The sequence below is a fragment of the Mus pahari genome, chromosome 20 (genome assembly GCF_900095145.1).
Source record: "Mus pahari chromosome 20, PAHARI_EIJ_v1.1, whole genome shotgun sequence".
NCBI lineage: Eukaryota > Metazoa > Chordata > Mammalia > Rodentia > Muridae > Mus > Mus pahari.
In genome coordinates, this window is record NC_034609.1 from 47,052,899 (window position 1) to 47,079,452 (window position 26,554).

The window sequence follows — 26,554 nt, forward strand, 5'->3', positions numbered from 1 at the left end:
TTGTAATAAAGACAGAAGTTGTATGTAGAAGCCAGATCTTCTGAACAGTGCCCTGGGGTCCTTGGACATTTCTGGAGCTTGTCACTAGGAAAGGAAGAGAGAATACGCCCTCAGCTTTGTGGCAGATAACAGCTACACAGTCTAGCCTCTCTGTGAACATGCTTCTAAGTGAGCTGGTTTCTTTTCTTGAGTTGGCCTCTGTTTTATTTAGACCACTGCCCTTGGAAATAGTGACTGGGAATAGTAAGATACTCTCAACAGCAAGTTGAGCCTGGGATGCCAACTCTAGAGAGGCTGGGGAGGAAGCGTGACTGAGCGTTCAAGGCCAGCCTCTACTAAGTATGAGATCATGTCTAAGAAATAGATAAAAGCAGGTGACGTTCTCTCCTGGGGAATTTCAAACTGTAGTGGTTTTTATCTTTCAAACGTTTGGTGGCGGCTGGGATGTAGCCCAGTGGTTGTGTGTTGGCTTAGCTTAAGGCTCTGGGTTGGGTTTTTAAGATGGCAAGAGGTGACCAATCCTTGTGCTTGTGTCTTCTATGAGCCCGGCTGCCAGCCTTGGATTTGTGAGGTGCTTCCACTCAGGATAGACCAGATACTTCTTTGTCCCCCTCCCTGGTAGCTTCTCTACAGCCCTGCAAGAAGAGCGTTTCTCTGTGCCACCAGCATATGATGGAAAGGAAGAGATGGCGACTGTTCTCATTACACACTTGTTAGGCTAGAGGATCCAATTTCCAGCCCTGGCAAGAGGCGCTTCAGGCAGCACCACGGCTAGCGCCCGCCAAGTCACAACGGGCCGTGGCTGTCTCTTAAAGGGGAAGATACTTTGCCAAGCAGCCAGGGACCGCCACTGGCAAGCCACTTAGATCCCCTATGATTTGGAAGAGAAAACCATGGGGCTTGGGTGAGAAGACCTAACTTTCTAACTTCGTTTTCTAAGGAGTTCTCCCAGTCTGTGAACAGTGAGAGGTGGAGACAGGTCCTTTGTCTGCCCACTGCCTACTCCCAGTAAAAAAAGACAACACACACTTTATTGGAGCAAAACAGAATGGCTGGCTTTAATGCTTCAAGTTTTCCATTTCCTTCCACAGGGCTTTGTTTGAAAAATAACAAAATGAGGTAAAACGAGTCAATCTATGTACACGTCAAAAACAGGCGCCAGCTGCAGTGGCGGCGGTGGAACCATGGCGGAGGACAGGGCCACCCTGCAACCACAGCACATTGTCGATTGTCGTCCTGAGGAGAGAGAGCGCAAACGCAGACGCGGGTGCGCCTAGAAGCATTTGCGGTGCACAATGGAGGGGCCAGCCTCGTCGTACTCCTGCTTGGTGATCCACATCTGCTGGAAGGTGGACAGCGAGGCCAGGATGGAGCCACCGATCCACACTGAGTACTTGCGCTCAGGGGGGGCGATGATCTGCAAGACAAGAGTGTCAGGTGCCTGCGTGTTCCCCCCGCCCCTGGACTCCGCCCACACCAGGCACGTCATCCACCTTGATCTTCATGGTGCTGGGAGCCAGAGCTGTGATCTCCTTCTGCATGCGGTCAGCGATACCAGGGTACATGGTGGTGCCCCCTGACATGACGTTGTTGGCGTACAGGTCCTTCCTGATGTCGATATCGCACTTCATGATGCTGTTGTAGGTGGTCTCATGGATCCCCGCAGACTCCATACCTGGTGTCCAGGGGAGAGGCAGTGTGAGCAACCACAGAGTCCGACTAAGGGACCGGCGGGTGGAGACCCCGTACTCTGTGGCGTGGGGCAGGGGAAAACTGATCCCCGCACACCAGCGGAGCGGGCTCACCGATAAAGGAAGGCTGGAAAAGCGTCTCCGGGCAACGGAAACGCTCATTGCCGATGGTGATGACCTGCCCGTCGGGCAGCTCATAGCTCTTCTCCAGGGAGGAGGAAGAGGCAGCGGTGGCCATCTCATTCTCGAAGTCCAGGGCCACATAGCACAGCTTCTCTTTGATGTCGCGCACAATCTCACGTTCAGCTGCAGGAGCAAAAGCAGTGGGAGGCCTCAGGGCAAGGCCTGGGGCGTGTGCTCACCCTCTGCCGGTCCACCCTCAGCGGGCACTGGGAGCACGCACCTGTGGTCACGAAGGAATAGCCACGCTCAGTGAGGATTTTCATCAGGTAGTCAGTGAGGTCGCGACCAGCCAGGTCCAGACGCATGATGGCGTGTGGCAGGGCATAGCCCTCATAGATGGGCACGTTGTGGGTGACACCATCCCCAGAATCCAACACGATGCCTGTGCAGGGGAGAGGCAGTGTGTGAGTGGCAGGGACCAGCAGGCGGCGCAGGACAGGATATGGCAGAGGATTAAAAAACTGGGCTGGAATGTTGGGGCAATCCTACCCGGACCAGCGCGTGGGCCATGTGTGAGCGCTTACCGGTGGTACGGCCGGAGGCATAGAGGGACAGCACCGCCTGGATAGCGACATACATGGCAGGCACGTTGAAGGTTTCAAACATGATTTGAGTCATCTTCTCCCGGTTAGCTTTGGGGTTCAAGGGGGCCTCGGTGAGCAGGGTCGGGTGCTCCTCAGGGGCCACACGCAGCTCATTGTAGAAGGTGTGGTGCCAGATCTTCTCCATGTCGTCCCAGTTGGTGATGATGCCGTGCTCAATGGGGTACTTCAGGGTCAGGATACCCCGCTTGCTCTGGGCCTCATCACCTACGTAGGAGTCCTTCTGACCCATACCTACCATGACACCCTGCAGACGGAGACATCAGACACTTGTTACTACAGACGGCTGGGGTGCGAGGAGAACATTGGCTGGATTCAGAGAGCCTATCTTTCCCTGCCAGCAGCCTGACCTGGTGACGGGGTCGGCCCACGATGGATGGGAACACAGCCCTGGGGGCATCATCCCCGGCAAAGCCAGCTTTCACCAGGCCAGAGCCGTTGTCACACACAAGAGCGGTGGTCTCGTCTTCGTCACACATGGTGTCTAGTTTCTGCAAAGACAAGGTGTTGAGCGTTGTGTATATGTGGTGGGGGGTTAGGGTGAGGCTCCACCTAACCCATCTTCACTTTGGAGATCCAGAAACTTCTTTCCCCCTTCCCCTTCCTTGCAGGGGGCCAGAGGGTGCTCTTCCAGCTTAAGGCCGAGCTTTCGCTATGGAGAGTGGTCTGTGACTCACACTAAGTCCTCCAACTAGGCGTGCAGGCGACATCCTGAGACCCTCTACATTCACTGTAGGCCACCACACACACCACAGCTAGCACTAGTCCTATCCTCTCTGCTCACAATCTCTTCTGTGAAGGAGGCATTAAGGCACGCTGCCCACCTGCCTGTCCTGTGAGAGGGTCGAGGATTCTTCCCCGGGGCAGGGTGGTGATGTCCCAACTATGGAAAAGCTGTCGGATTGAACACCCACAGCATTCCAAACTCAGAAGGAACCCTTCCACCTGTCACCCATTTCAGAGAAGAGTAGCCAGGGTTGCTGCCCTTTAGTAAAGCCTTGAGCTCAGAGGGAGCTGCCCCAGGCTTGACTCTCTCCAAGCTCATCCTCAAATCGGTCTCCCAGGAGCTGGGGTGTAGCTCAGTGGGCGATCCAGCCGACCTCTTGCATCACAAGAGCCCAGATTTGATACCAGCAGAGAAAGGGGGGGGGGAAGGAGAGGGGAATGAAAAGCTGGAAAGAAATCTCTCAGTAGGAGAGCACCAGCTTGCTCCCCTGTAGGAGGACCTGGCTTCAGTCCCCAGTAAGAGGGGAGGGAGGAGTCTGCGGGTGGCAATGGATAGATGTCAGACCCCCAGGCACGTCCTACATGCCCAGTCAGCAGCCCAAATGGGCTGGATATGAGTTTGGAGAAACTTCCAGAACTCAGTGCTAAATACAGGCCCAAGGCTCGACAGCTCTCTCTTCTGGGTCTCCAGGTCACCCTCCCCACCCCCACCCTACCTGCTGCTCTGACTCTGGCCCTGCGTGCCGAGGGTAGGAAGTGAGGCTTCACGTCCGTGTGACCGCCTGTCCCCTCGCTCAGGTTTTTATATAGTCCCGGGAGCTCTCTCCCCACCGCCCCGAAGGAATGTTGCTGCCCTTCCCAAGCCATATTTGGGTGTCGGGCACTAGAGTCCCTTCCTTCGGCTGGTTCTCAGCCTGGGTCCCCGCCCGGGTCTCCTGCACTGACCAAAGAAGGAGAGGACTGGCCCTGGCCCAGGTAGCTAGGACCGGACCAGGCCGTATATGGAGAGTCTCCCCAGCTGTCTGCCCCTCCCAGCTGGCTCCAAGGCTCGATGAAGGGCTGGGCTGGGCCAAAGGTCACTGTTCTGAAGACCGCTGGTCTGCACTTCCCAAGTTTTACCTGTTTCAAAGGTCTCCCCAGATCTGCCCACCTGGACACACGGTTGCTGACCTGCCACAATGCACCCCACTTATGGGTTCTTAACTCAAGACTACCAGGCCTTGATGCTTAAGCTCAGGGGAGGGAGCCCTGTGGTCAGGTGAGCCGGGAGGGGTCATGGGCTCCAGGTAGGGATGGAAAATAAGCCCCACCTTTGAACTCCGTTTTCTTTCCCACTTTCAAAGCTCCCCCAATCCAGAGATCTGACACACATCACCCCCACTCACCCCCCACAATGCTGTCAGTCAGTGTAGGATATGCAGCTGTCACTGGGCAGACAACTGGTGGAAGAGAGGGGAGGAGGTGGTGAGAGGAGGCATGGGGACTATGTGGCCCTGGCACATGGAATGGGAGGCCAGGGCATTAGAGCTGTCTCTGCTTTCTGCAGTGTACTCTTGAGAGGAATGGAAGAGTCAGTGTGTGTGTGTGTGTGTGTGTGTGTGTGTGTAAATCCCAAACTCAGAATTGACTGTCATCGAGTTGGCTAGGCTGAGCAAATGCTACCCCTTCTTTGGTAGCACTAAGCTTCCCTCCCCTGGGACTGAAAGAAGGGTCATACCTGGCACTGTTGGGACCTAGAGGGGGCTGAGGCAGAGAGAGGTGCTGATGAATATACCTTCTAAGGAGCACTAAGACCTTACACTGGAGCCCAGGAGCGGCTCCTCCCGGGCAGACTCATCTTTATATTTAGAGGATGATGCCCGTCAGCCCGGCTGCTTCCCATGCACCTTGGGGCCACCACCTGCCAGGCCTGTGTGGGTTCTATTTATACCGCTGATAGATGGGGATCTGCCTTTGGGTTTCTAGAAGGAGCTACTTATGGAAGCTGGGGCTGGGGCGGGGGTGAGTAGAGGTCACCTCTTGGCGCCTGTCTCAATTTGGTCAGAAAGCCCAAAGGAAAGTGTTCTGTGACCAACCGGAGACATGCTTTGAGGGGTGCATCAGAGCCAAGCCACCATGGAGCCATTCACTTTTCTGATGGCTTAAGCGCTCCCAAAATAGCCGTTCCCATTTGGAGTGGAACTTAGCAGCTGGGACAGGTGCAGAGCCTCTGAGAGCAGAGGCTCCATGAAGCAATTCCAGGCTCCCACACAGCTCTTCCTAAACCTGAGCTGCACTGCCTAACCAGCATCAGCTCTGTGACTTTGCCTATGCCCTGTGCCAGGACCACGGAACTATTAAAAAGGAGTAAGCAGCAAATGCATACTATGGGGAGCTTTGGGGAGTGCTTCCACTTGGGGCACGGATGTAGGGAGGATTGTCCTGATAATGGACCTCAGCGGGGCCGGGCTGTATGTACCACCCCAGACTCTGCACGCCTGCTTGCGGAAGCTCTTGCTTATCCCACCATGCAGATTTCTCAGCTTTGCATGACAGCACACTTAAAGTGGACTGTGAACGCAGTGGTCTGAGAACTGGCCCAGCAGCAGGCAGGTGAGCAGGGCAGATTAACTCTAACCTCAGCTGCACTGTCCTTTTCTGACAGTTTTCCTCTGGAATCCTGGCTAGGCTCTCGCCGGCTGGTCTTCTTGCTGGTGCCTTAAATGCTTGTGTGCAGGTCACTTACGCCACCATGCGACACACCCACACCTTCTCTCAATCTCTCTCTCTCTCTCTTGCCCCTTCACCCCTCACTTCCTGTTAGTCCTTGCGGTATCTACTAGAAGCAAACAGGACAGCTAACAGGCACCACTGCAATCCTGTAGTCCTGTTGTAAACTAGGTTTGTATTAGCATCAGTCTGTCTGTCTTTCCCCCTTTCTGTGGGCAGCAGCACAGGTCGGCTCTACCCTTCCAACCCTTGCAGCAGTTCTGGAACCACAGAGCCTCACAGGGAGGGCACACGTGTCACAGGACAGGACAGGGAGCTGGTCCTCTCTCTCCACTCACACTGAGGAATGAATTCGGGCTGCCCATCCTGCAGTGCTTCCCCGCTGAGCCTAAGAAGCTGGTTCCTACAAGTGAAAAACAGACAAAAAGAAAACCTTGTTTTTATTAAGGCAATACAGATGCAAGCAAGGACCTGCCATCCTAGCAGGGGAAGGAAAAACTGGAGAAGCTCCTCTGAGAACAGAAGTCAGACTGTGTGCCAAGTACTCACCATTCCCCACATAATATAAAAGGTGGACCACTGCAGCTCATTTCAAAACAGAAGCCCAGGGCTTCTGGTCGACCAGTGACTTGTGTTTATTTAGGATATGAGTTGAATGTCAGGCTCCACACGCCTTAAAAAAAAGTTGTTCTAGCCATGGCTAGTGTGCACACTTGCAGTTTTAGCACTTGGGAAGCTGAGGCAGAGGGACTGGGAGTTTGAGGCCAGCCAGAGTTTATATGTACAAATATATACAACATATATACACAGTTTTTCAGCATATATTTTATTTTATACATGAATATTATGCCATTCTGAGGACAGACAGGCAGTGGTGGGGGAGGCCACACTGGGAACACTCAGAATGTGGGACCATGACAGCCTGAGACGCCATGAGTTTGTCTTGCAGACCTCTGGCTCTCCACAGCATCCAGTCAAGATCAATAAAACCTTTCCCTATGTGCTCCGTACAGGTTGCTAGGGCCCTTTCAGGTTCTGACTCACACATCCTCAGAACACACTTACCTCAGGGACAAGGGTGGCTGCTGCCATTCACAGTCCTAACTAGTTCATGCTGAACTAACGGATAGGGCAACAAGGGTCCCAAGAAGAATGTACACTGGGTACCAGGAGACAGTCTTAGCCACCTGACTTAGAAACAAATCATTCATTCTTCAGAGATGGATTATGTGACCAGTGTTTAAAACTTAGGAGGGAAAGATATTCAAAACTGAAAGTCTTAATTTCATTTTTACTGCTGGAGTAAGTTTACATGCCAGCCATTCTGGAGCTGTGGTAGTTGCCATAAAGGTTTAGCCCCCTCCTTCACAGGTAGGCCATGGCCAGAGTTCTCAGAGCAACATCTCTGGTTAGATCAGCCTTGGCATTATGATGCTTATGAAGGGACTGTGTATGGTGAGATTAGAAACCACCCTAGGTTTACGAGTCAATACTGAGATCGTAGCCAATGCTAGTACCGTATCTGGTAGCAGTGACAACTTACTGATAGCTCAGAAAGCCACACAAACATCTTACTAAAACACTTTCATTAAGACTCATCCATTATTGATATAGTGGCCCACACCTTTAATCCCAAACTCAGGATGCAGGTGGATCTGTGAATCTGAGGCCACCCTGGTCTCCAATAGTGAATTCCAGGTCAGCCAGCATTATATAGTGAGACCCCTATCTTAATTTTTTTTTTTTTTTTTGCTTTTAATTTTTATCTTAAAAAAAAAAAAAAGATTTATGTATGTGAGTACTGTTACTGTCTTCAGCCATCTCAGAAGAGGGCCCTGGGTCCTATTACAGATGGTTGTGAGCCACCATGTGGTTGCTGGGAATTGAACTCAAGTCCTCTGGAAGAGCAGACAGTGCTCTTAACCGCTGAGCCATCTCTCCAGCCCCAACCCTTGCTTTTAATTTTTAAATCAATGTAGAAAGTGAGGAACACTCCCAGTGAATTACCAGCTGCCAACTCTCCTGAGTTAGACCCAGTGTTTTGGTTTCTCGGTCACAGTATAAATCAATGGAATCTCGTCTTCATATTGCTAAGTAGGTACTTCCCTTTGGCTCCAACCAAGAGATCAGCTTCCCAGAGACTCCCAGAGTACCACATGCAGAGGGCAATCTCTGTTTTCCCCTTCCCTTGCCCTCTCCAACACCACCTCATTCCCGCTGCCCTGTTCTCTCAAACCCATAGCCTCTTTTAATTGCTGACCCAAATAAATAGACACAACTTGCTCAGTCTATAAAATGTTACTTGTATGTATATTATTGTACACATTCTTATATTATTTCAGGGCTGGTACTGGACAACCAGGTGAGGCGAGGCAACCCCTTTTGTTTTGCTGCCTCTTTGGACCAAGGGAGGCTGGAGAAGGGCAGCAACACAGAAGCAAGGGTGACTTCAAGGGGGAGAGGAGGGGGAAATACCTCACAGCTGAAAAAGAGCATCGGGGTCCCCCCTCCTTTTATACCATGGCTCCCACATAAAGCATAGAAAACCTGGCTGCTGCAGACAAAACAGACTTCAGGTTGATCCAGACCTAAGTTTTTTGGCCTCAGTATTTTTTTTAATAAGCAAATATTTAAACAAATTTTAGAAACAACCATTTCTACAAATGTCACATCTGTCCTTGGACATAATACTCATAATTTGCTTTTAGAACAAACTCAAAATAAGAGTTGGACTTGAGGTTTCCCAGCTGCTCTGCTCGCAGTAGGTCTGTCACCTCTGGCAAGTACTCGCTGAGCTGGATGCCTGCAAACAGAAGACGCAGTCACTTCTGATGGCTGAGACTCCTTCACACACGAGCAGTACTGCAGCTAGTACTGCTAAGTCACCAAGCGAACATGCCCACACTGCGGCCTCCTCCCATTCAGAGCCCTCAGGGGAATGGCAGCCTCTTCAGAGCCTCAGAGCCCTGCAGGTTCCTATTGGTCGGAGCAGACGCTCCAGAGGAAATCCTCAGTAGAATCTGAAAATTTTTTCCCTATAGTTTAAGACATTTCTTCAATGTGTAAGTTTTCAACTAATAGTCATTTCTTTGTTGCCCTATTGGGGGAATAATTTAGTAGAAACACTGTCACAAAGCTGGCCACAGGACTGCAAAGGTGTTAAAACTTAACCTGGCAGGGTGCCTGTCCTTCCAGCATTGGGGATGCTGAAGGAGAAGGGTCCCTTGAACCTGACAGCCAGCCATGAGCAGCCTGGGCAGCACAGGAAGCCTTTGTCCCCAAGAAATGAACACACACACACACACACACACAAACAAACACACACACGTGCACGCACACACACTCGCACACATGCAAACACACGCACACATACACGCGCACGCACATGCAAACACATACGCACGCGCGCACACACACACGCGCGCGCGCACACACACACACACACACACACACACACACACACACACACACACACACAACTGAGGTCAGGCACCAGGACATAGGGATCCACACAATTACAACACTGCATGTGACCTCATCTGACAAAGACAACAGGACGAGACTTGAAATGAGCAAGGTCATATCACTTGTTACATTACCATCAGGCTCTCTTTGCTGCTGTTTTGGTTTTTTGAGGCAGGGTTTCTCTGTGTAGACCTGGCTGTCCTGGAACTGCTTTGTAGACCATGTTGGACTTGTGCACACAGACACCTGCCTGCATCTACCTCCCCAGTGCTCCACCATGCCAGGCCTGACTATGGTTTTAAAGAAGGTATCCTTGAGAGGAGGCGCTTGTCGAACAATTCAGTATCATCAGAACCCAAAAGGTGTCCCGAGCACCCGTATGCCAGGTGAGGGCAGGCATGTTCTATGTAGGCAGGGGTCCTATATAGGCAGGGGCGGGGGTTCTATATAGGAAGGGGCAGGTGTGTTCAATGTAGGCAAGGGCAGGCATGCTCTATGGAGATTAAACAATACACCTTGCAGTATGTGCACAGCCATTGTTGGGGGTCATGTGACTGCCATCCTTAGTCATTCTGTAAGGTCGCTGGACTCAGGCTCCATTCATTCACTGGATGTTTCAAATACAGCATCTCCAGATCTATAAAGACCTGCCAGAGGCAGGCAGGCCGGCCGGTCTGTGCACTGCCTGGACCTGGCACCCTCCCTGGTGTGGATCCAGTAATTATGTACTAATCACTCCTCTGTAGACTGTTCTGTCTTCTGTGCCTTTCTGATATTCTGAAGGTCCTGAGTTCAAATCCCAGCAACCACATGGTGTGGCTCACAACCATCCATAAAGACATCCAATGCCCTCTTCTGGGGTGTCTGAAGACAGCTATAGTGTACTTAACATATAATTTAAAAAAAAAAAAGATTTTTAAAAATCTTTATGCATTTTAATATCATTATGCATGAGTATTTTGCCTGAATGTCTCTATGTGTGCACCACACGTGTGCCTGGTGTTCTGAGAGGCCAGGGGTTCTACCCCGTGGAAATGGAGGTACAGATGGTTGTGAGTCACTGTGTGGCTGCTGGAATCAAACCCAGCTTCTTAGGAACAGCAGCAAGTTCTCCTAACTGTCCAGCCACCTCTCCAGTACCAATTTTTAAATTATATTTTCTTTAAAAATCTATCTACTTAGTTATTTAGATTTATTGTATATGTATGAGTGTTCTGCCTGCAAGTATGAATGCACACTACATATATGCCTGATGCCTGTGAAGGCGAGGACTACAGATAGTTGTGAGTTACCCTGTGGGGGCTGGGACAGAACAAGAGTTCTCAGCTGAAGAACCAGCGCACCAGCCCTGTCCCACGTCAGCTTAGTGTGTGTGGACGTCAGAGGACAACTTCTGGGAGATGGCCATTTCCTCCCACCTGTGGGCTGTGCTGGGGATTGAACTCAAGTCCTCAGGCCTGGTGTCTCTGCTTGCTGAGGTAGCCCAGCAGCCCTTGCTCTTTTCACACGCCATGCTGTGACTACGGAGGCCAGAGTGGGTGTGTTGCCAACACACAATTCCCATGATGTCCAAAATCAGCTAGCAATATTTTCTGTGTAACAGCTTTAGTTGTCCTGGAACTCACTCTGTAGACCAGGCTGGCCTCAAACTGAGAAATCCACCTGCCTCTGCCTCCTGAGTGCTGGAATTAAAGACGTGCTCCACCAGGCCCAGCTGCAACATTTAATCTCTAATAGTTAATAAACCACTTACCGTCTTTTATAAGTTTCTGTAAGATCTTTACAAACACACTGTCTTTAGACACTTCGATTGGATCATCTTTGCCATCTGAACCAGACCAGCTGAAAAAGAAAATCATGAGGGAAATGGAATCATCATAGCAGCCAAGACACAGAGTTTTGTCTGCTACTGTGGCCGTCTCCTGATGGTCATGGGATGATGGGATCGAGTGTTAAGTTCTGTGACACTGCTCCAAGTTATGACGTAATGGACTTTAAATGTGAGACCTATCGAGATCTGTATTGGCCTGAGCTACAATGGCAGCTCATGCCATCAATGTCACCACCACAGAAGTTTTAAAAAGACTTTGGGGCTGGAGAGATGGCTCAGCAATTAAGAGCACTGACTGCTCTTCCGAAGGTCCTGAGTTCAAATCCCAGAAACCACATGGGGGCTTACAACCATCCTTAATGAGAACTGATGCCCTCTTCTGGTGTGTCTGAAGACAGCTACAGTGTACTTAGATATAACAGTAAATACATCTTTTAAAAAAAGGACTTTATTTGGACACAGCATTTTGCTATGTAGTGCAGGCTGGCCCCAAACTCTTTATCCTTATGCCTCATCTCTCAGGTGTTACTAGAATACAGGCATGTTATCAGTATAGCGGTTGTGAGGCACCTTTCTGAAGAAAATGCTTCAAGTAACACATCTAGTCAGCATCCTTAAATGCTGGCTCCCCAAGCTCAGCAGTATGAAGAACAGTTCTCAGCAATCTGTCTTTCCTGACCGTGAGCACCCTACATCACAGTTAGGAGTGGCTTCCTTCCCAGTGGCACATGAACACCACTGCTTTCTGGTGTTCCATGTACACATGCCACAGCCAACCTAAAACTCAGACCGGAAGCTAAGACCAGGGCTGGCAAGATGGCTTAGTGTGCAAACATGTTTGCCATGCAGGTCTGATGTCCCAAGTTTGATACCAAAGGTAGAGGTAGGGAAGCAGAGAGCTATTCTAAAGTTCCTCTCTGACCTCTACCACACCCACGCATGATGGTTAACAATTTTAAACCAGGATAGGGAGTTCTCATCAAAATTATGCATGTCTCTGAGAGCGGAGGAGCTGGTCCTACTTCTCACTCAGGAGAGCCTGCCTTGCACTTTGCCTGAGGAGCACAGTAGAGCCAGTCTAGGGCAGAGAGCGCGAGCTGGCCCAGGCCCTCCCCAGCTGCAACCCTTCAGAGTGGTCCCCGCCTTGACTGGGCAGCAGAGTGGAGCTGGCTCTGGAGGGTGCGCAGGTGAGCCAGCCTAGGGGTGTGACAGCTGACCTTGCCTCTGGCTGACTGTAGCACTGGGTGGCCTAGCTGGAGCAGCGCTGGAAAGCCTGCTCTGGTGGTACACTGACCAGCTCAGCTACCACCCAGGCCCCCAGATCCAGGGCTATGATTGGCCCACCCCAAAATCTATATAATCTTAGAACGGTTGGGATGTGTGTAAGGACCAGTCCTGCTGCAGGATCTCCATGACACAGAGCAACAATAGGATAACCAGGAGGAGGTCCAGTAAGGATCCAATAGTGATGATGTCACAGAAGCCAGAGATCTGGAAGCAGACCAATGACTCACTGCAATGAACATAGTGAGTGAAGATGTGTGGACAGAGGGACAGACTGTGGGACACACTAACACACTACAGCTTCCATGAAGGGATCTTTTGTATGCTTTTGTTTTTTGTTTATGTGTGTTTTATATTTGGGGTGGGGGAGGTGGCAAGGGCAGAGGGAAGCTATGAAGGGATGGGAGATGAGCAGGACTGGGGTGCATGATGGGAAAGTCACAAAGAATCAATAAAAAGTAAACCCATAGTGTGTTATATGCAAAGCTGAAATACCCAGAGGCACACAAGCCATCTTGTGTACCATGTCACAGTTCAGCTGGGATTAGTTCCTGCCAGTGGACCTGGTGCCTAAGCAAGGACTTACTCATCTCTCTGCAGTGCTCTGCACAGAATCTCCAGCTTCAGTTCATCAATGCTCACATCTTCTTCCTTCACAACAAAACAGAACAACTCAATTAAAGCTTGGCTTTAGCTGGGCAGCGATGGTGCACGCCTTTAAGCCCCGTACTCGGGAGGCAGAGGCAGGTGGATTTCTGAGTTCGAGGCCAACCTGGTCTACAGAGCGAGTTCCAGGACAGCCAGAGCTATACAGAGAAACCCTGTCTTGAAAAACAAAAACAAAAACAAAACAAAAAAAAGTACATTAAAAATTTAATTATACTGACCCTTAATTAACATTAACCCCTAATTAACACTAGTTCTACATTAATTCATAACCACTACCATCTATAAACTTTATTTACGTTTATGAATATTTTGCTTCTATGTATATAAATGTACTGTATGTGTGCATGATGCCCAAGGAAGAGGGCACAGGATCATCTGAAACTGGAGTTACAGGGAGTTGTGAGCTCCTGCCACGTGGGTGTGAGGACACACCTGGGCTCTCTGCAAAGTGGCAGGTGTGCTTTGCTGTCTCTCCATCGGCTTCACTCTGCCTCTGAAGTCAGTCCTGCCTGCTGAAGTCTGTGCTGGTTTCTGGTCACTGAGTTCATAGGAGCTCTCAGAGGTTAAGATGACAAAGGGTGAGGCAGGGAAACCCTAGAGTCAGTCGAGTGTCGCCTTGTGCATGAGGATCTGGCCCCAGTGTGAGGGCATCTGTAATCCTGCTAGGGAGGGAAACAAAGGATCCCTGGGTCTCACTGGCCGGCCAGTCTAGTCCAGTTCATGAGCTCCAGGCAAACACATGCCTTGTCCCAAAGGAGGAGTGTGGACGGTGCTCCTGAGGATGGCTCTCAAGGTTGCCCTCTGACCTCCATGCCCAAGTGCCCAGATGTACAAGCATACCCAAACATGAATGCACACAGGATAAAAAACAAGATGGCTAAATAGCCATCCATGGTGGCTGTGCCACACCTGTGAGCTCAGCAGTTGGGAGGTGGGAGACTTAAGAAAGAGGGTTTCTATCATACCAATACCCTATCTCAACAAAAACAAAACACCCCCCACCCCCCAATCTCCAAACAGGCTGGAGGGATGACCCAGCAATCAACAGCACTTTCTGCTCTTACAAAAGAATGGGATTTGGTTTCTAGCACCCACAGTGAGACCACAGCTGTCGGTATATGCAGTTTCAGGGAACCTGACACCCTCTTCTGGCCTCTGTAGGCATGGCACACACATGGTGCACTTAAAACGCATGCAGACAAACACACACACATAAAAAGGAGTCCTCCAACAAAAAAAAGTGAGAAAGTTATCACCATGACTCTAAAACCCATCGAGCATCTTTTCATTACACAGCCAGGAAACAACCTGGAGTCCACTGCAGGTGCATTCAGACCTGTGAAAGCCGAAAGGCAGCTGCTGTTAGGTGGCTACTCAAGACTACCTCACGGCCTTGAAACGCTCCATTAAAGTTTTCCCACTTGTACAGGAAAAGCCAACTGGAAATGTGGTATTTCCTGTCAGTCAGCTCTTCTAGCAGTCTGGATGGATGACTACCTTCATAAATAACTTACGGCTCTTACCCAAAGTAACTCATGAGGAGGGCATCTTTTTATACCTATGCAGATGCCTGAGACAGTGTGTTCTCTCTCTCTCCTCCCTCTCCCTCTCCCTCTCTCTCTCTCAACTTTTTTTCTTTTTTCAGTTTTTCAAGACAGGGTGTTAGTATGTAGTTCTGCCTGTCCTGGAAATCACTCTGCAGACCAGGCTGGCCTTGAACTCAAAGATCCAGCTGCCTCTTTCCCTACAGTGCTGAGATTAAAGGTGTGTGCTACTCTGCCCAGCTGGAGCGATTTCTTACCTCATCAATATACTCCAGTAAGTCCAAGGCTTTCTTGAAATCATACTCATTGGCTCTTCTGTTTTCTTCACAGATATATAGCTGTAACAAGTCCAAGGCAGATTACTCACAACATTTTAAGGAGAAAATAAGTCATTATTTTCTTTCACATAATCTGCATGTATTTTTGTAGCCAAGAACAATGTCACATTTGGGGGAGCTATATTCTGTCTATAGAAAATCATCTAACAATGGATATTCTAAGCCAAAAGCTAATTTGTATAATGAAATACACATATATTTTCAAAAAACTCGGGAAATTTTACATTCTTAGATCAAGAATATAACACAAGCCTTCCAGTAGGTTTCCATGTACAGGTTTTGACACAAATTCCTGCCTGAGCTCACAGGACCACTCAGCATCTGGTTTTTGGAATGCTTCTCTTTCAAATGGCTTTAAAAACTCCAACCTAGCCTACATCTCAGCTGTCTCAATCAGACGCCCTCTCAGGAGAGTGCACCCTTCAGGAGCTGTTGCTAACCAGGGTCTCTACACTCAAGGTCCTGGACTGTCTGCTTTTCTTTAACTGCAATTGGAGCAGACTGGGGAGAATTGGGAAGAGGAGGAGGAAGGCAGAGTGCACAGCACCAGCTTCTCATCTGATGCATCCTAGATGCTCTGGCCTCGCCTGGATCACTGTTGCCAGGAAACAGGGCAGTACTTAAGTCTGTGCTTCTGAGCTTCTCCAGCTCAGCTTTGCTAACAAGAGAATACAGAGTAACACCTAGGAACAGTCACCGCACAGAATGCACTCCTACTCTGCTGCACTTTGCTAATTCTGCCTGCTCCTAATATCTTTTCTAGGGGAAAGGTCTCTGCAGGTGAGAGAAGGGAAGATGCTACTGGGAGTTCCGGAGTATGACCTTGCAAAGGCAAGCTTGTTCTGGGTGAGGACACAGGACACGGCTGTGACATCTAGGACACTTACACTGATGAGCTGTGGTGCGGTCAACACGGGCATGGCACTAAGACTCAGCTGTCTCTCGGTCAGCAGCTGCTCCGGCAGGGTCTCTTGGTGCAGCAGGAAGCGCTCTTGCTCAGCCATGGCTGGTGATCAAGGACACAATGGGATTTCACTTCGGCCATCATCATTGAAATGCAAATTAAAGCCAACCAGCTCTAAACAGCTCTAAAGGCAAGTCACTGCTACCCCACAGTCTCCAGATGTTATGCCTTTAACTGCTTATTCTTCATTGCTGACAACAGATTTACTGTTTGATCCAAGACCACAGCAGCAGAAAGCTACTTCAGGAGGTGAGCGCCCCTTCTACAGGTCCCACGTGAGGGCAGCTCATTGAAAGGGGGCGCCCTTGCATTAACAGGTAAGAACTGTTGTCAGGCAGGGGCACTGCATGCCCACCCACAGCAGCAATGTTCCACAGACTTCCAGCCAGCAGAACCAAAATCCCAGTAGTCCCTTCAGCAGTCGAAACCTCCAATCGACCCCCACCCCTTCCCCACAATTCAAACTTTTCCACAGAAATTACTCATAGAACTAAAATTAATTTTTGAGACTGAGATTTGCCAGGTACTATCTCCCAGTGGGATTACAGGAGTGCCCAACTCTAGCTCTTTCATAATCTTTTTCCCATTTCTTCTCCTCTCCCTTTTCTATCATAGGGAGGCTGCAGGCTTTATGACACTCACATTCTAAGTACTTCAGGAGGTATTCCTAAGGATAAGGACATAGTTTAATTCCAGAACTAAGGAAGCAGATGCAGGAGGATTTCTGAGTTCGAGCCCAGCCTGATCTACAAAGTGAGTTCCAGGACAGCCACGGCTACACAGAGAAACCCTGTCTTGAAAAAACCAAGGGTTGGAGAGATGGCTCAGTGGTTAAGAGTACTGGCTGCACTTCCAGAGGTCCTGAGTTCAATTCCCACATGGTGGCTCACAAACATCTCATCTGTAATGGAATCTGGTGCCCTCTTCTGGTGTGTCTGAAGAGAGTGACAGTATATTCAGATACATAAAATAAATCTTAAAGGAAAAAACAAACAAACAAAAAACAAAACAAGGGAAAAAAGGGCATCTAACCACAAACAGCATTACCCAGCCTTCAGAAATGAACAAGCCTATCATAATATCTAATATTAAATATGTTCATTCACAGCATTCAGGGGCTGAAATGGGAAGACTACAAGTTCAATACCAGCCTGGGCTTCATAGTGAGACCCTATTTCAAGGAAAAAAAAAGTTAAAATTTCCTATGTGTTCCCAAAATACTCCTCACAGCGGTTTGGCTGAGGGGACGACCCTTCTGTCTTCACAGTACTAACAACTGAAGGGTGCAGGCTGGCGTGTGCACAGTGTCCTGCTCCCCTGTGGTGAGATGCAGGGGCAGGCTAAGTACTGGCTAAGGACACGTGAGCTGACGACGTGACCATGTCACAGCACTTCAAAAGTGTGAAACACGGGCCTGTTTTAGCTGAGAGGTCAGTGTACCTGATGGAAAAACACAGGATTATCTTTTCCTCAACCCACACCTCAATGGCTTAGCTTTTGCATGTGTAGAAAGAAGCCAGAGGTTGACATGGGATGCCTTCTTCAACTGACCTCCACCTTATTTTCCAAAGCCCACTAATGTGGCCAGCCTGGCTGGCCAGCAAGCCCCCAGAATGTTCTTGTTTCCACCTACTCAGCAGAATGATGGGTTAATGATTCCAAGTCCATGACTGAGCCGTAAAGTATGGGCAGTCAGTAAGACAGGCAGCAGCATCCTACTGAAATGGAGTGACTGCTGGCAGACACAGAGCAACTCACTTGCGTGCCTTCTCATTCGGACCCCTTACCTTCGATCTTCTCTTGCAGCATGTCCTCTGAAATGTCTGAAGCTAATGCTGCTAGTTTACTCAAGCCAAGAAGGGTTTTTTTCTTTGCAAAGTAACGAGTTTCCATATTTGCCAAACCTAGTAGTGTTGTATGAGCCTACAAAAAACAAAACAAGGAAGCTGTCTGAAAGGAAGACATGTTGGTGAGCAACAACTCGAGCTGGGATCAATGTCAAAGCAACATGCCGGGAGATCTCAAGCTGACACGACAAGGGAGACTTAGAGAACAGGTGCTCCATTACAACTGTGAGCTCACTTGGCACCCTGTCACCAACACACTTTAATCTGCACCATTTTCCTCCTAATTTGAGTTTTGTGTATGTGTTCTTGTTTGTGTACATGCAGGTAGGAGGTGTTTGGTGTCTTTATCGGTCGCTTTCCAGCTTCTTCTTTTTCTTCTTCTTCTTCTTCTTCTTCTTTTTTTTAAAGATTTATCTATTATGTACATAGATTTGTGCTTGCATGTATGCCTGCATGCCAGACGTGGGCACCAGATCTCATTATAGATAGTATTTATACCTAGCTTCTTTTATGAGACAGGATCTCTCCCTGAACTTGGTGCTCATGGACTCAGGCTGGTTGCCCAGTGAGCAGGGGATCTGCCTCTCTGCCTTTTAGTACTGAAATCATGTGTGTGCACTGTGGGTCTGGTTTTTTTACAAGGGGTCTCAGGATCCTAACTAAGATCTTTCTGTTTGTACAGCAAGCACTTTACTAAGTCATCTCCACAGATTCCATGATTTGAATTTTCACTAGACGTCATTAGCAAGAAAAAAACTAATGATTTTATATAATAAAATCTCTCTCCAATGATGAGAGAGAACAGGAGGCTGGTGAGTCTCTGTCAACTGGACACCAACCTAGACATAACTGGGAAGACAAAAATCCCACTGGCCTGTGAGCTGACTGACGTAGAAGGCCCTCAGTGGGCGGTGTTATCCCAGGCACACAGGCCTGGGATATATAACAAGGTAACTGAGTATGAGCCTGAAGACAAGTGAGCGAGCAGCTCCTCCACGGCTCTTGCCTCTGCTTCTGCCTGAGCTCCTATCCCGACCTCCTTCAGTGATCACTGTGATTAGGATGTGTGCCAGATAAACCTCTCCTTCCCTACGTAGTTCCTGGTCACAGTGTTTATCACTGCAACAGAAAGCAAATTAAGACAGACGTGTATGTGTTGACAACCCATTAATAGCGTGTTTTAAATTAAATTTAAAAAGTCTATTGTAAATTGATGCATCTTAACTATATATATATTCATGGAATGCAAGATGAAGTTTAAACATATACATACAATGTGAAAAGATAAAGAAGGCTAATTAACATATCTATACCATAAGAACTTATATTTCAGAGATGGCTCATTAGATAACAGACTTGGCACCAAGACAGACCTGAGTTTAATCCCAGAACCGATGGTGAAAAGAACTGGAAGTTGCTTTCTGACCCTCTCCCCCGACAGTGCTCATGCATATGCACACATACAAAAATGATGTAATAGAATTTGAAGTCAGGTGTGGTGGCAGATGCTTCTAATCCTGGTACTCACAAGGTAGAAGCAATCAGACCTCTGTGACTTTGAGGCCAGTGTGGTCTACAACAGTTCCAGATTAGCTAGGGCTACACAATAGAGACCTTGTCTCTAGTGAGAAAAGTCTAGATACTGTTTATCAGCTGTATGGCTATAAACAATACTTTAATTGTTAAAACAGATTAATTAAAATTAAGTAAACTGCATAACCAGCTGCTTCTCATAACCACACCATCTTTTTTTTTTAAAAAAAATATTTATTTATTTATTTATTTATATTTATTATATGTAAGTACACTGTAGCTGTCTCCAGACACTCCAGAAGAGGGAGTCAGATCTCGTTACAGATAGTTGTGAGCCACCATGTGGTTGCTGGGATTTGAACTCAGGACCTTCAGAAGAGCAGTCGGGTACTATTTCCCACTGAGTCATTTCACCAGCCCCCATAACCACACCATCTTACCTTCTCTAATTCTTGACTATTAATTTCATGTAACCAGCTGAGATGCTCATGGGCTTGCAAAAAATTTGCCAACTGTCCATGCTGAGAAATGGGCTGAGATAGCAATTTGCCCCGCTTTCCTTTTTCCAGGTACCAACGAAAGAGAAAATCTGAAAAATTCTATAAAGAATAGACCAAGGATGTATCAATAGTTAGTAAAACAGCTTTAAAAATATAAGATACTCAGTGCCCCCACTTGCTTGTGTGTGAGAGTGCCCACATGTGCCATGGCAGAGGACAACTTGGGACCTGACTCTTCCCACCACGGAGGCTCTAGAATCTGACTCAGGTCAGTAGGTGCTAAGCCACCTCCCAGTTCCCCAAACATAATCTTTTAGCAATTAATTCTTGTATTGACAAAATACAAGTGTTGGAGCTGCAGAGACAGTTCAGCATTTAAATCACTGGCTGCCCTTACAGAGGACCCAAGTTCAATTTCCAGGGCCTACATGGTGGTTCACAACTATATTGAATCCAGTTCCTGGTGATCCAACACTCTCTTCTGGCTTCTTCCAGGTATGCGCGTGGTATCTAGACATAGATGCAGGCAAAACATCCATATGCATTTAATTAAAAAGCAAAGCAAAATCAAACGTATGTTCCATGCGGTTAGCGTCTACCCCGCATGGACAGTGCACTCCTGAATCCAGCCATCTCTTGGCAAACCTACTGAGAAGCACTGGTGTGAGGGCTGGAGAGATGACTCAGCAGTGAAGGGCACTTGCTGCTCCCCCAGAGGACCTGGTTTAGATCCCATAACCTACACGATGGCTCACAGCCAGCAGCAGCTACAGTTCTGGGATCTGTGGCTTCTTCCGACCTTCGCAGGCGTCGGGAATGCACTTGCTGCACACATACACATGGGCAGGCACACACCCACAGACATCAAAGAGAACCAGCAGAGAGAAACTGGAAGCAGCGGCCTCAGGGCTGATGACTGCAGGGCTGACACAGTCCTCAGAGCACACCGCAGCCCGCCAAAAGGCAGCACTGGAACTCAGTTCCGTTAAAACTGTTTTCAGCCAGGTGTGTGGTGGTGCATGCCTTTAAGTCCAGCACTCGGGAGGCGGAATTGAATGGATCTCCAGGGTTATAGAGAGAAACAAACAAACAAACAACCACCTGTTTTCAGCTGGGCATGTGGTTTTGATCCCAGCACTTCAAAGGGAAGGACAGGTGGATCTCAGTTAAATTCAAGGCTTGGTCTACAATCAATCGGAGCTCCAGGCCAGACAGGAGACCTTATTTGGAAAACAAAACCTGCCTTCTTCCCCAAGCCATTGACAGCTACTTATAACCAATGGTTCTGTAGTGGTATTCTGAATTTTATACATAGTAGAGGGGAAATGCTTTTATAAGGTTAACTCATGGGACAAAGTAGCTATATAAGGGACAACAAACCACCCTGGCAGCATCAGGCATCTGCACTTTGTCTAAAAACAGAAAGAAAGCTGGCATCAAAAGTGCGGCCGGTAGGAGCTGTCTGAGCTCCCCACCTGTGAGGATGCTCTAAGTCTCCGTGCACTTCAGAGGTCTGCTTACGCTTTAAGGAGAGAATAGCTTCAAAAGTTAGCCAAGCCCGGTGCCTGTAAATCTAGCACTTAGGAGACACAGACCATGTGTTAAAAAACAAAAGCAAACCCCTCAAAATGACAGCCTAGCATTTCCCAAAGGTCAGTAAGCCTCCCAGTGTTTATTCATGTGGTGGTCTGATGAGGTGTCCCCTACAGATTTGGACCTTGGGCCCTCAGTCAGTGGCACTGTTTAAGTAGGTCTAGGAGGTGTGGCTTGGTGAAAAAAGTATGTTACTGGGGATTGTTGTAAAAAGTATTTTAAAACATCCTGGCATGGGGTTCCTTCCCGCCTTAGACTATTTATATTCCCGGGTGAAAGATGCACGCAGCCTTTACATTTTTAAATATGCCTTAGGCAGCACAATAGCTGGGCAGCTGCCTACCCTCCATGCTGACAGAATCTACTTTCCTAGAGATAACTCCAAGTTATGACGTACTAATTTCTATGTTCCACCTGGGCTGCTCTCTAATGAGGCAACCCCCTGGGATACATTCTCTTGGCTCCTAGCCCATGGTAGCTCCCCCCCACCCCTCAAACAGGGTTTCTCTGAGTAGCCCTGGCTGTCCTGGAACTCACTCTGTAGAGCAGGCTGGCCTTGAACTCAGAAATCCTCCTGCCTCTGCCTCCCAAGTGCTGGGATTAAAGGGGTGTGCCACCACTGCCCGGCTTTAGCTCTTCACGGTCTAAGGCAGGAAGGATTTTCTTTTTCTTTTTCTTTTTCTTTTTTTTTGTTTTTCCAGACAGGGTTTCTCTGTGTAGCCCTGGCTGTCCTGGAGCTCACTTTGTAGACCAGGCTGGCCTAGAACTCAGATCCTGGGATTAAAGGCGTGCGCCGCCACCATGCCCGGCTGCAGGAAGGATTTTTAAAAATGTTTTTCACAGCACAGGATGGCTTGAGAATGTAAAGATTCACCCATTTCTGGTTTGCCCTCTCTGCTGGAGGTTAAGGTGTGAGCCTCCACTTTCTATGGCCATGCACTGCTTCACCATACAGACTATACACCTCTGTAAGTGGAAACTCAAACTCTCCTCTAAGTTGCCTTGGTGATGTTGTATCACAGCAATAAAAGGTAACTCACAATCTATTTATATGAGTTTGCCGGACAAGACAATGTAATGTGAAAATCTGTTATCTTCCCCTCACTCCTCTTCTCAAAGCCATAGCAGCTTTCTGGAGGGAAAGCCTCAGACAGTGTGGTATACTAACGCCACCCACACTCCCATACACACCAGTGTGGTTACCTGGTCAGCAAACTGGGTCATGTAGCGCTGAAGTCGGGCTTGGTTGTCTGTCTGTTCACACATCTGAACCAGGATATCAAAGTCACAATACTTCTCTGCCAGAGAAGCTGCCCATGGGTACTGGCCTAGTGTGACTTCAGGAGAAAGAGATGATGAAACATAAACTGTGCCCATTAATGATACACCTAAACTTCCCTAAGAGGAAAAACAGCCCTGAATCCATTGCTGGCTCCCCAGAGGAGACCCCACCACTCACAAGCAGAACAAACTTTCCTGATCTGAAAGAAGAAATTGCTATCTACCCGTGCCCACACCATGCACCTGTGCCCTTCACCAACAACCATCCAGCTTTGTTCATATGAAAGTCTGAGTTCTTTTCTCTGAGCCAGCCTCTCAAGTGCCAAAAAATGCCACGCAGCAGTCCAGCATGCTGAACTCCACGGCTAAGGGGATCTGCATGGCTTCATCGACTGATTTCTTTTTTCAATCAAGGGAGCCTCCTGTGGTGTTTCTCCACATGTGCCTGGTTTTGTCTTGGTCACAGGCAGACTAACTGCACCTCTCAAACTGTATGAGCTCTCCAACTCTACCCGTTGTGCATGCCGCCCACAGCCACTTCTGACTCGCAGACACTCACGAAGGGGAGAGAGGAGTTCTGATCTTTTCTGCAGGTATTCCACTTCCAGACTGTTGTATCTCTCTTGGTCACTGGATTTCTCTAGAGACTTCAGCTGGGAAACATAACTGTCCAGGAAGCAGTCAATGAGTGCCACAAGCTGCTCCATTACAACGCTCCGGAGTTTGCTGTCAGCCTGAGGGTACACAATCTTCAGGATGATCCCGTGCTGGCGCATGATTGCTGTGCGGATACCGGATGGACCACTTGTGGCTGTAAAGTCCAAAGGAACGTCCTAAGAAAGGGTTCCATGGTGGGTGGAAAGGGAAAAGACCAACCACCTCAAAATCAGGGTTCTTCACTGCTCTAGGAAAACACAGCAGTGCTCAGGTGACACCTGCTACGCCCTGTGAACCCCATCTTCTTCTCAGTGGAGATTTTCTTAACCCAGGTACATTAGATCCTGCTTCCTTCAAAGCTATCTGACCCATTCTGTGATGTGAGCATGAAGTAGCGCCCAGTCCTCCAACACCACCACCTGCTTCTGTGGAGGAGGTCCCGCTGCTAAACCCTGGCAGGTGCATCGTAAGTCCACTCAGATACAGACACAGGAGGGAGTCAACAAATACAGCCAAACAGAGCAGTGGTGGCCCACGCATTCAATCCCAGCACTCGGGAATCTCTGAGATTGAGGCCAGCCTGGTCTACAGAGTGAGTTCCAGGACAGCCAGGGCTACACAGAGAAACACTGTCTTGAAAACAAAACCAAAGAAACCAACCAACCCACCTACCCACCAAAGGGACCCTTTGCGTCTAGAGATGACCGTTAACCTGTCCTTCATCTCACTCACAAACCTGCCCTAAGGACTGACCCACCATTAGCATGGCAGACTACGGTACCTGTCCATGGCACATACTCTGGCTCCTTCCCTAGCGCTTCTTCCTGACTGTACATAGAGCTTTTGTTTAGGCGGTAATGAGTGGCAGCCTGTAGCATGTCCTGGGAAAATGAAACACATCGTCACACCTGGGAAGCAATAAGCTGTTAGTACAATCCAGTTAATCTCTTTCTGGAGTACGCTGTGCCTAAGAAGACCCACAACACCAGCCTACAAGTAAAAAAAAAAAAAAAAAAAAAAAAAAAAAAAAAAAAAAAAAAAAAAAAAAAAAAAAAACATTCAGCATTTGTGGCTCTTTCAGCTTTCAAAATTTTGTTTTACTCCACAATTTAACTTCATTTCAGAAAATTAAGTAACCAAAGCAGAAAAAAATGGCACTATAGGGCTGGAAAGATGAGCCAGTGTTTAAGAGCACTGACTGATCTTCCTGAGGTCCTGAGTTCAACTCCCAGCAACCACATGGTGACTCACAACCATCTGTAATGGGATCTGATGCCCTCTTCTGGTGTGTCTGAAGACAGCTACAGTGTACTCACATTCATAAAAAGTAAATAAATCTTTTTTTTTTAAGATTTATTTATTATATGTAAGCACACTGTAGCTGTTTTTGGACACACCAGAAGAGGGCATGAAATCTCATTACNGATGGTTGTGAACCACCATGCGGTTGCTGGGATTTGAACTCAGGATCTTCAGAAGAGCAGTCAGTGCTCTTAACCACTGAGTCATCTCTCCAGCCCATAAATAAATCTTAAAAGAAAAAAATAGCACTATAAAGTCTAGTAGGAAAAACGGAATAAGACCCCTTAGGTAATAATCTAAGTAACAAACTTTGAGCAATTAAAACCCAGAAGGTAGATTTCCATGTCCATGTCCCAGCTAACTGGAAGGCAGCCTGGACTAGGAGTTCAAGGCCAGAGAAATGAATGGACTCCATACCTCTGCAATGATGTTAGTGAAAAAGGCTTCTTTAAAGAATACCAAACACAAAGTCAAAAGTATAGAAACCCATTGGTGTGCACAAAGGAAACACTAAAAAAAATGTTAGTTCATAAAAATATAGGCTGTTGTAGTTTTTTTGAATTTAACAAATAGCTGTAATCTCACTAGCTCAGGCAACACAGCAGGGTTCAGAAAACTACTTTCTTGTCCCTATTGTGGATGTCGGTTTGTTGAAACTGCTGTCATGTATAGTACCTTGAGGACTGTATTGACATCAATCGCCACATCTGCCCACTCCTGAGAGACCATCGCAACGTCACGTAGGACTTGTTCCTCATGCTCCAGGAGGCACTCGCAGATAGTGTCCACCTGGGACACCTGAGGGCAGACAGTCACAGCATTAGGCTCTAAGGGATAATAGGTCCTTTGGTACGCTGTATCTTCCTATCATTCAACAGAAGTTATTAACATAATGATGAAAGTAAATGTAAAACCAAGAAAGTCAGTCTCCTTACTTGTTACAGTTACTGTCACTTTAGCTAATAAATGGAACCTAGAGATGATTTACAGCACAGTAGAGGATGGTGTAGCTTAGTCATTTTATATACAGGAGTTTTAGATTTGGGGGAGGTATTTGGGGTGGGGGATCTGACACAAGTTCCCAGCAGACATCAAGGATGAATGTCTAACAAAAGCCAATGAAGGCTCCATGCTCTCACCAGTCCAGTGGTTCAAACCCAGCTCTCTGCCGTGCCTCTCGGCCGTCACGGTGGTTAGAACTACTTTTATGAAGCCTGAATGGTCCCAGGCTCTTCCCTAACTGAGTCAATGACAAGGTGGGGTTCTGCTCCAATCAGGCCTCCTGCCCTTCTGCCTACAAAGGTTGCCAAATCAAACATGTCCCCTCTATGCTGAGCTGAGCAACCACCTCTTCACATTATTAGTACCTTTTAGGAATGTGCTGCTGCTATGTGCAAGCAGATAGGATAAAGTAAAAAAGGAGGGTGAGGGGAGCGGATGGTCACTGGGCTCTAGTCAGACGCTTGGTCTTGGGCCAGTGAGATGACTTAGCAGGTCAAGTTGTGTGCTGTCATGCTGTTTAACAAGTCTGACTCCTGGGAACCACATGATAGAAGGAGAGAACTCCTCAAGGTTGTTCTCTGACTTCCACACGTGGGTCATATGTGGCATACAAACCCACATATATATAAACACACACACACAAATGTGTGAAAAAGTTTTTTTTTTTTTTTTTTTTTTTTTTTCTTTTTTTTTTTTTATTTTTTTTCTTTTTAATAAAGAAAGGCTGTTCTTTGCCGTAGTGAAACTGCCAGTAGGCTGGAGAGCAGCTGTTCCTACCTGCTATGTGCACAGTGCCTCAGCTCTTTACCCCAGAGCAAGCTAGATGCCCGAAA

General features: G+C 48.1%; 2 protein-coding genes across 2 annotated transcripts in view; both read right to left on the reverse strand.

Annotated features, from left to right (window-relative positions):
* Positions 1 to 1,033: 1,033 nt before the first annotated feature.
* On the reverse strand, positions 1,034 to 4,002 carry Acta1 (actin alpha 1, skeletal muscle). The gene is made up of 7 exons (XM_021220093.1): positions 3,919 to 4,002; positions 2,827 to 2,967; positions 2,399 to 2,723; positions 2,095 to 2,256; positions 1,806 to 1,997; positions 1,494 to 1,675; positions 1,034 to 1,417 (listed from the first exon to the last, which is right to left on the reverse strand). Exons 2-7 carry the CDS (start codon positions 2,953 to 2,955, stop codon positions 1,274 to 1,276), a joined length of 1,134 nt encoding a protein of 377 aa, XP_021075752.1. The 5' UTR covers positions 2,956 to 2,967; positions 3,919 to 4,002; the 3' UTR covers positions 1,034 to 1,273.
* Positions 4,003 to 8,504: 4,502 nt separating this feature from the next.
* Positions 8,505 to 26,554, reverse strand: part of Nup133 (nucleoporin 133) — a 46,267-nt gene continuing 28,217 nt past the window's right edge. Inside the window, exons 16-26 of the mRNA XM_021220211.1 lie at positions 25,395 to 25,517; positions 24,199 to 24,298; positions 23,320 to 23,571; positions 22,683 to 22,816; positions 19,827 to 19,985; positions 17,794 to 17,929; positions 15,930 to 16,048; positions 14,962 to 15,042; positions 13,078 to 13,142; positions 11,130 to 11,218; positions 8,505 to 8,714 (exon numbers count right to left, since the gene is read on the reverse strand). Coding sequence (XP_021075870.1) covers positions 8,578 to 8,714; positions 11,130 to 11,218; positions 13,078 to 13,142; positions 14,962 to 15,042; positions 15,930 to 16,048; positions 17,794 to 17,929; positions 19,827 to 19,985; positions 22,683 to 22,816; positions 23,320 to 23,571; positions 24,199 to 24,298; positions 25,395 to 25,517 — 1,395 coding nt within the window. The 3' untranslated portion in view covers positions 8,505 to 8,577. The remainder of the gene's footprint in view (positions 8,715 to 11,129; positions 11,219 to 13,077; positions 13,143 to 14,961; positions 15,043 to 15,929; positions 16,049 to 17,793; positions 17,930 to 19,826; positions 19,986 to 22,682; positions 22,817 to 23,319; positions 23,572 to 24,198; positions 24,299 to 25,394; positions 25,518 to 26,554) is intronic.

Bases quoted from the DNA above. Each gene is read 5' to 3' on its own strand.
- Acta1 (XM_021220093.1), bottom strand. From the start codon at position 2,955: ATGTGTGACGAAGACGAGACCACCGCTCTTGTGTGTGACAACGGCTCT. The intron at 2,257-2,398 runs GTAAGCGCTCAC...TCCCCTGCACAG, and splicing joins TGCCTCCGGCCGTACCACCG to GCATCGTGTTGGATTCTGGG. The intron at 1,676-1,805 runs GTGAGCCCGCTC...CCTGGACACCAG, and splicing joins TTTCCAGCCTTCCTTTATCG to GTATGGAGTCTGCGGGGATC.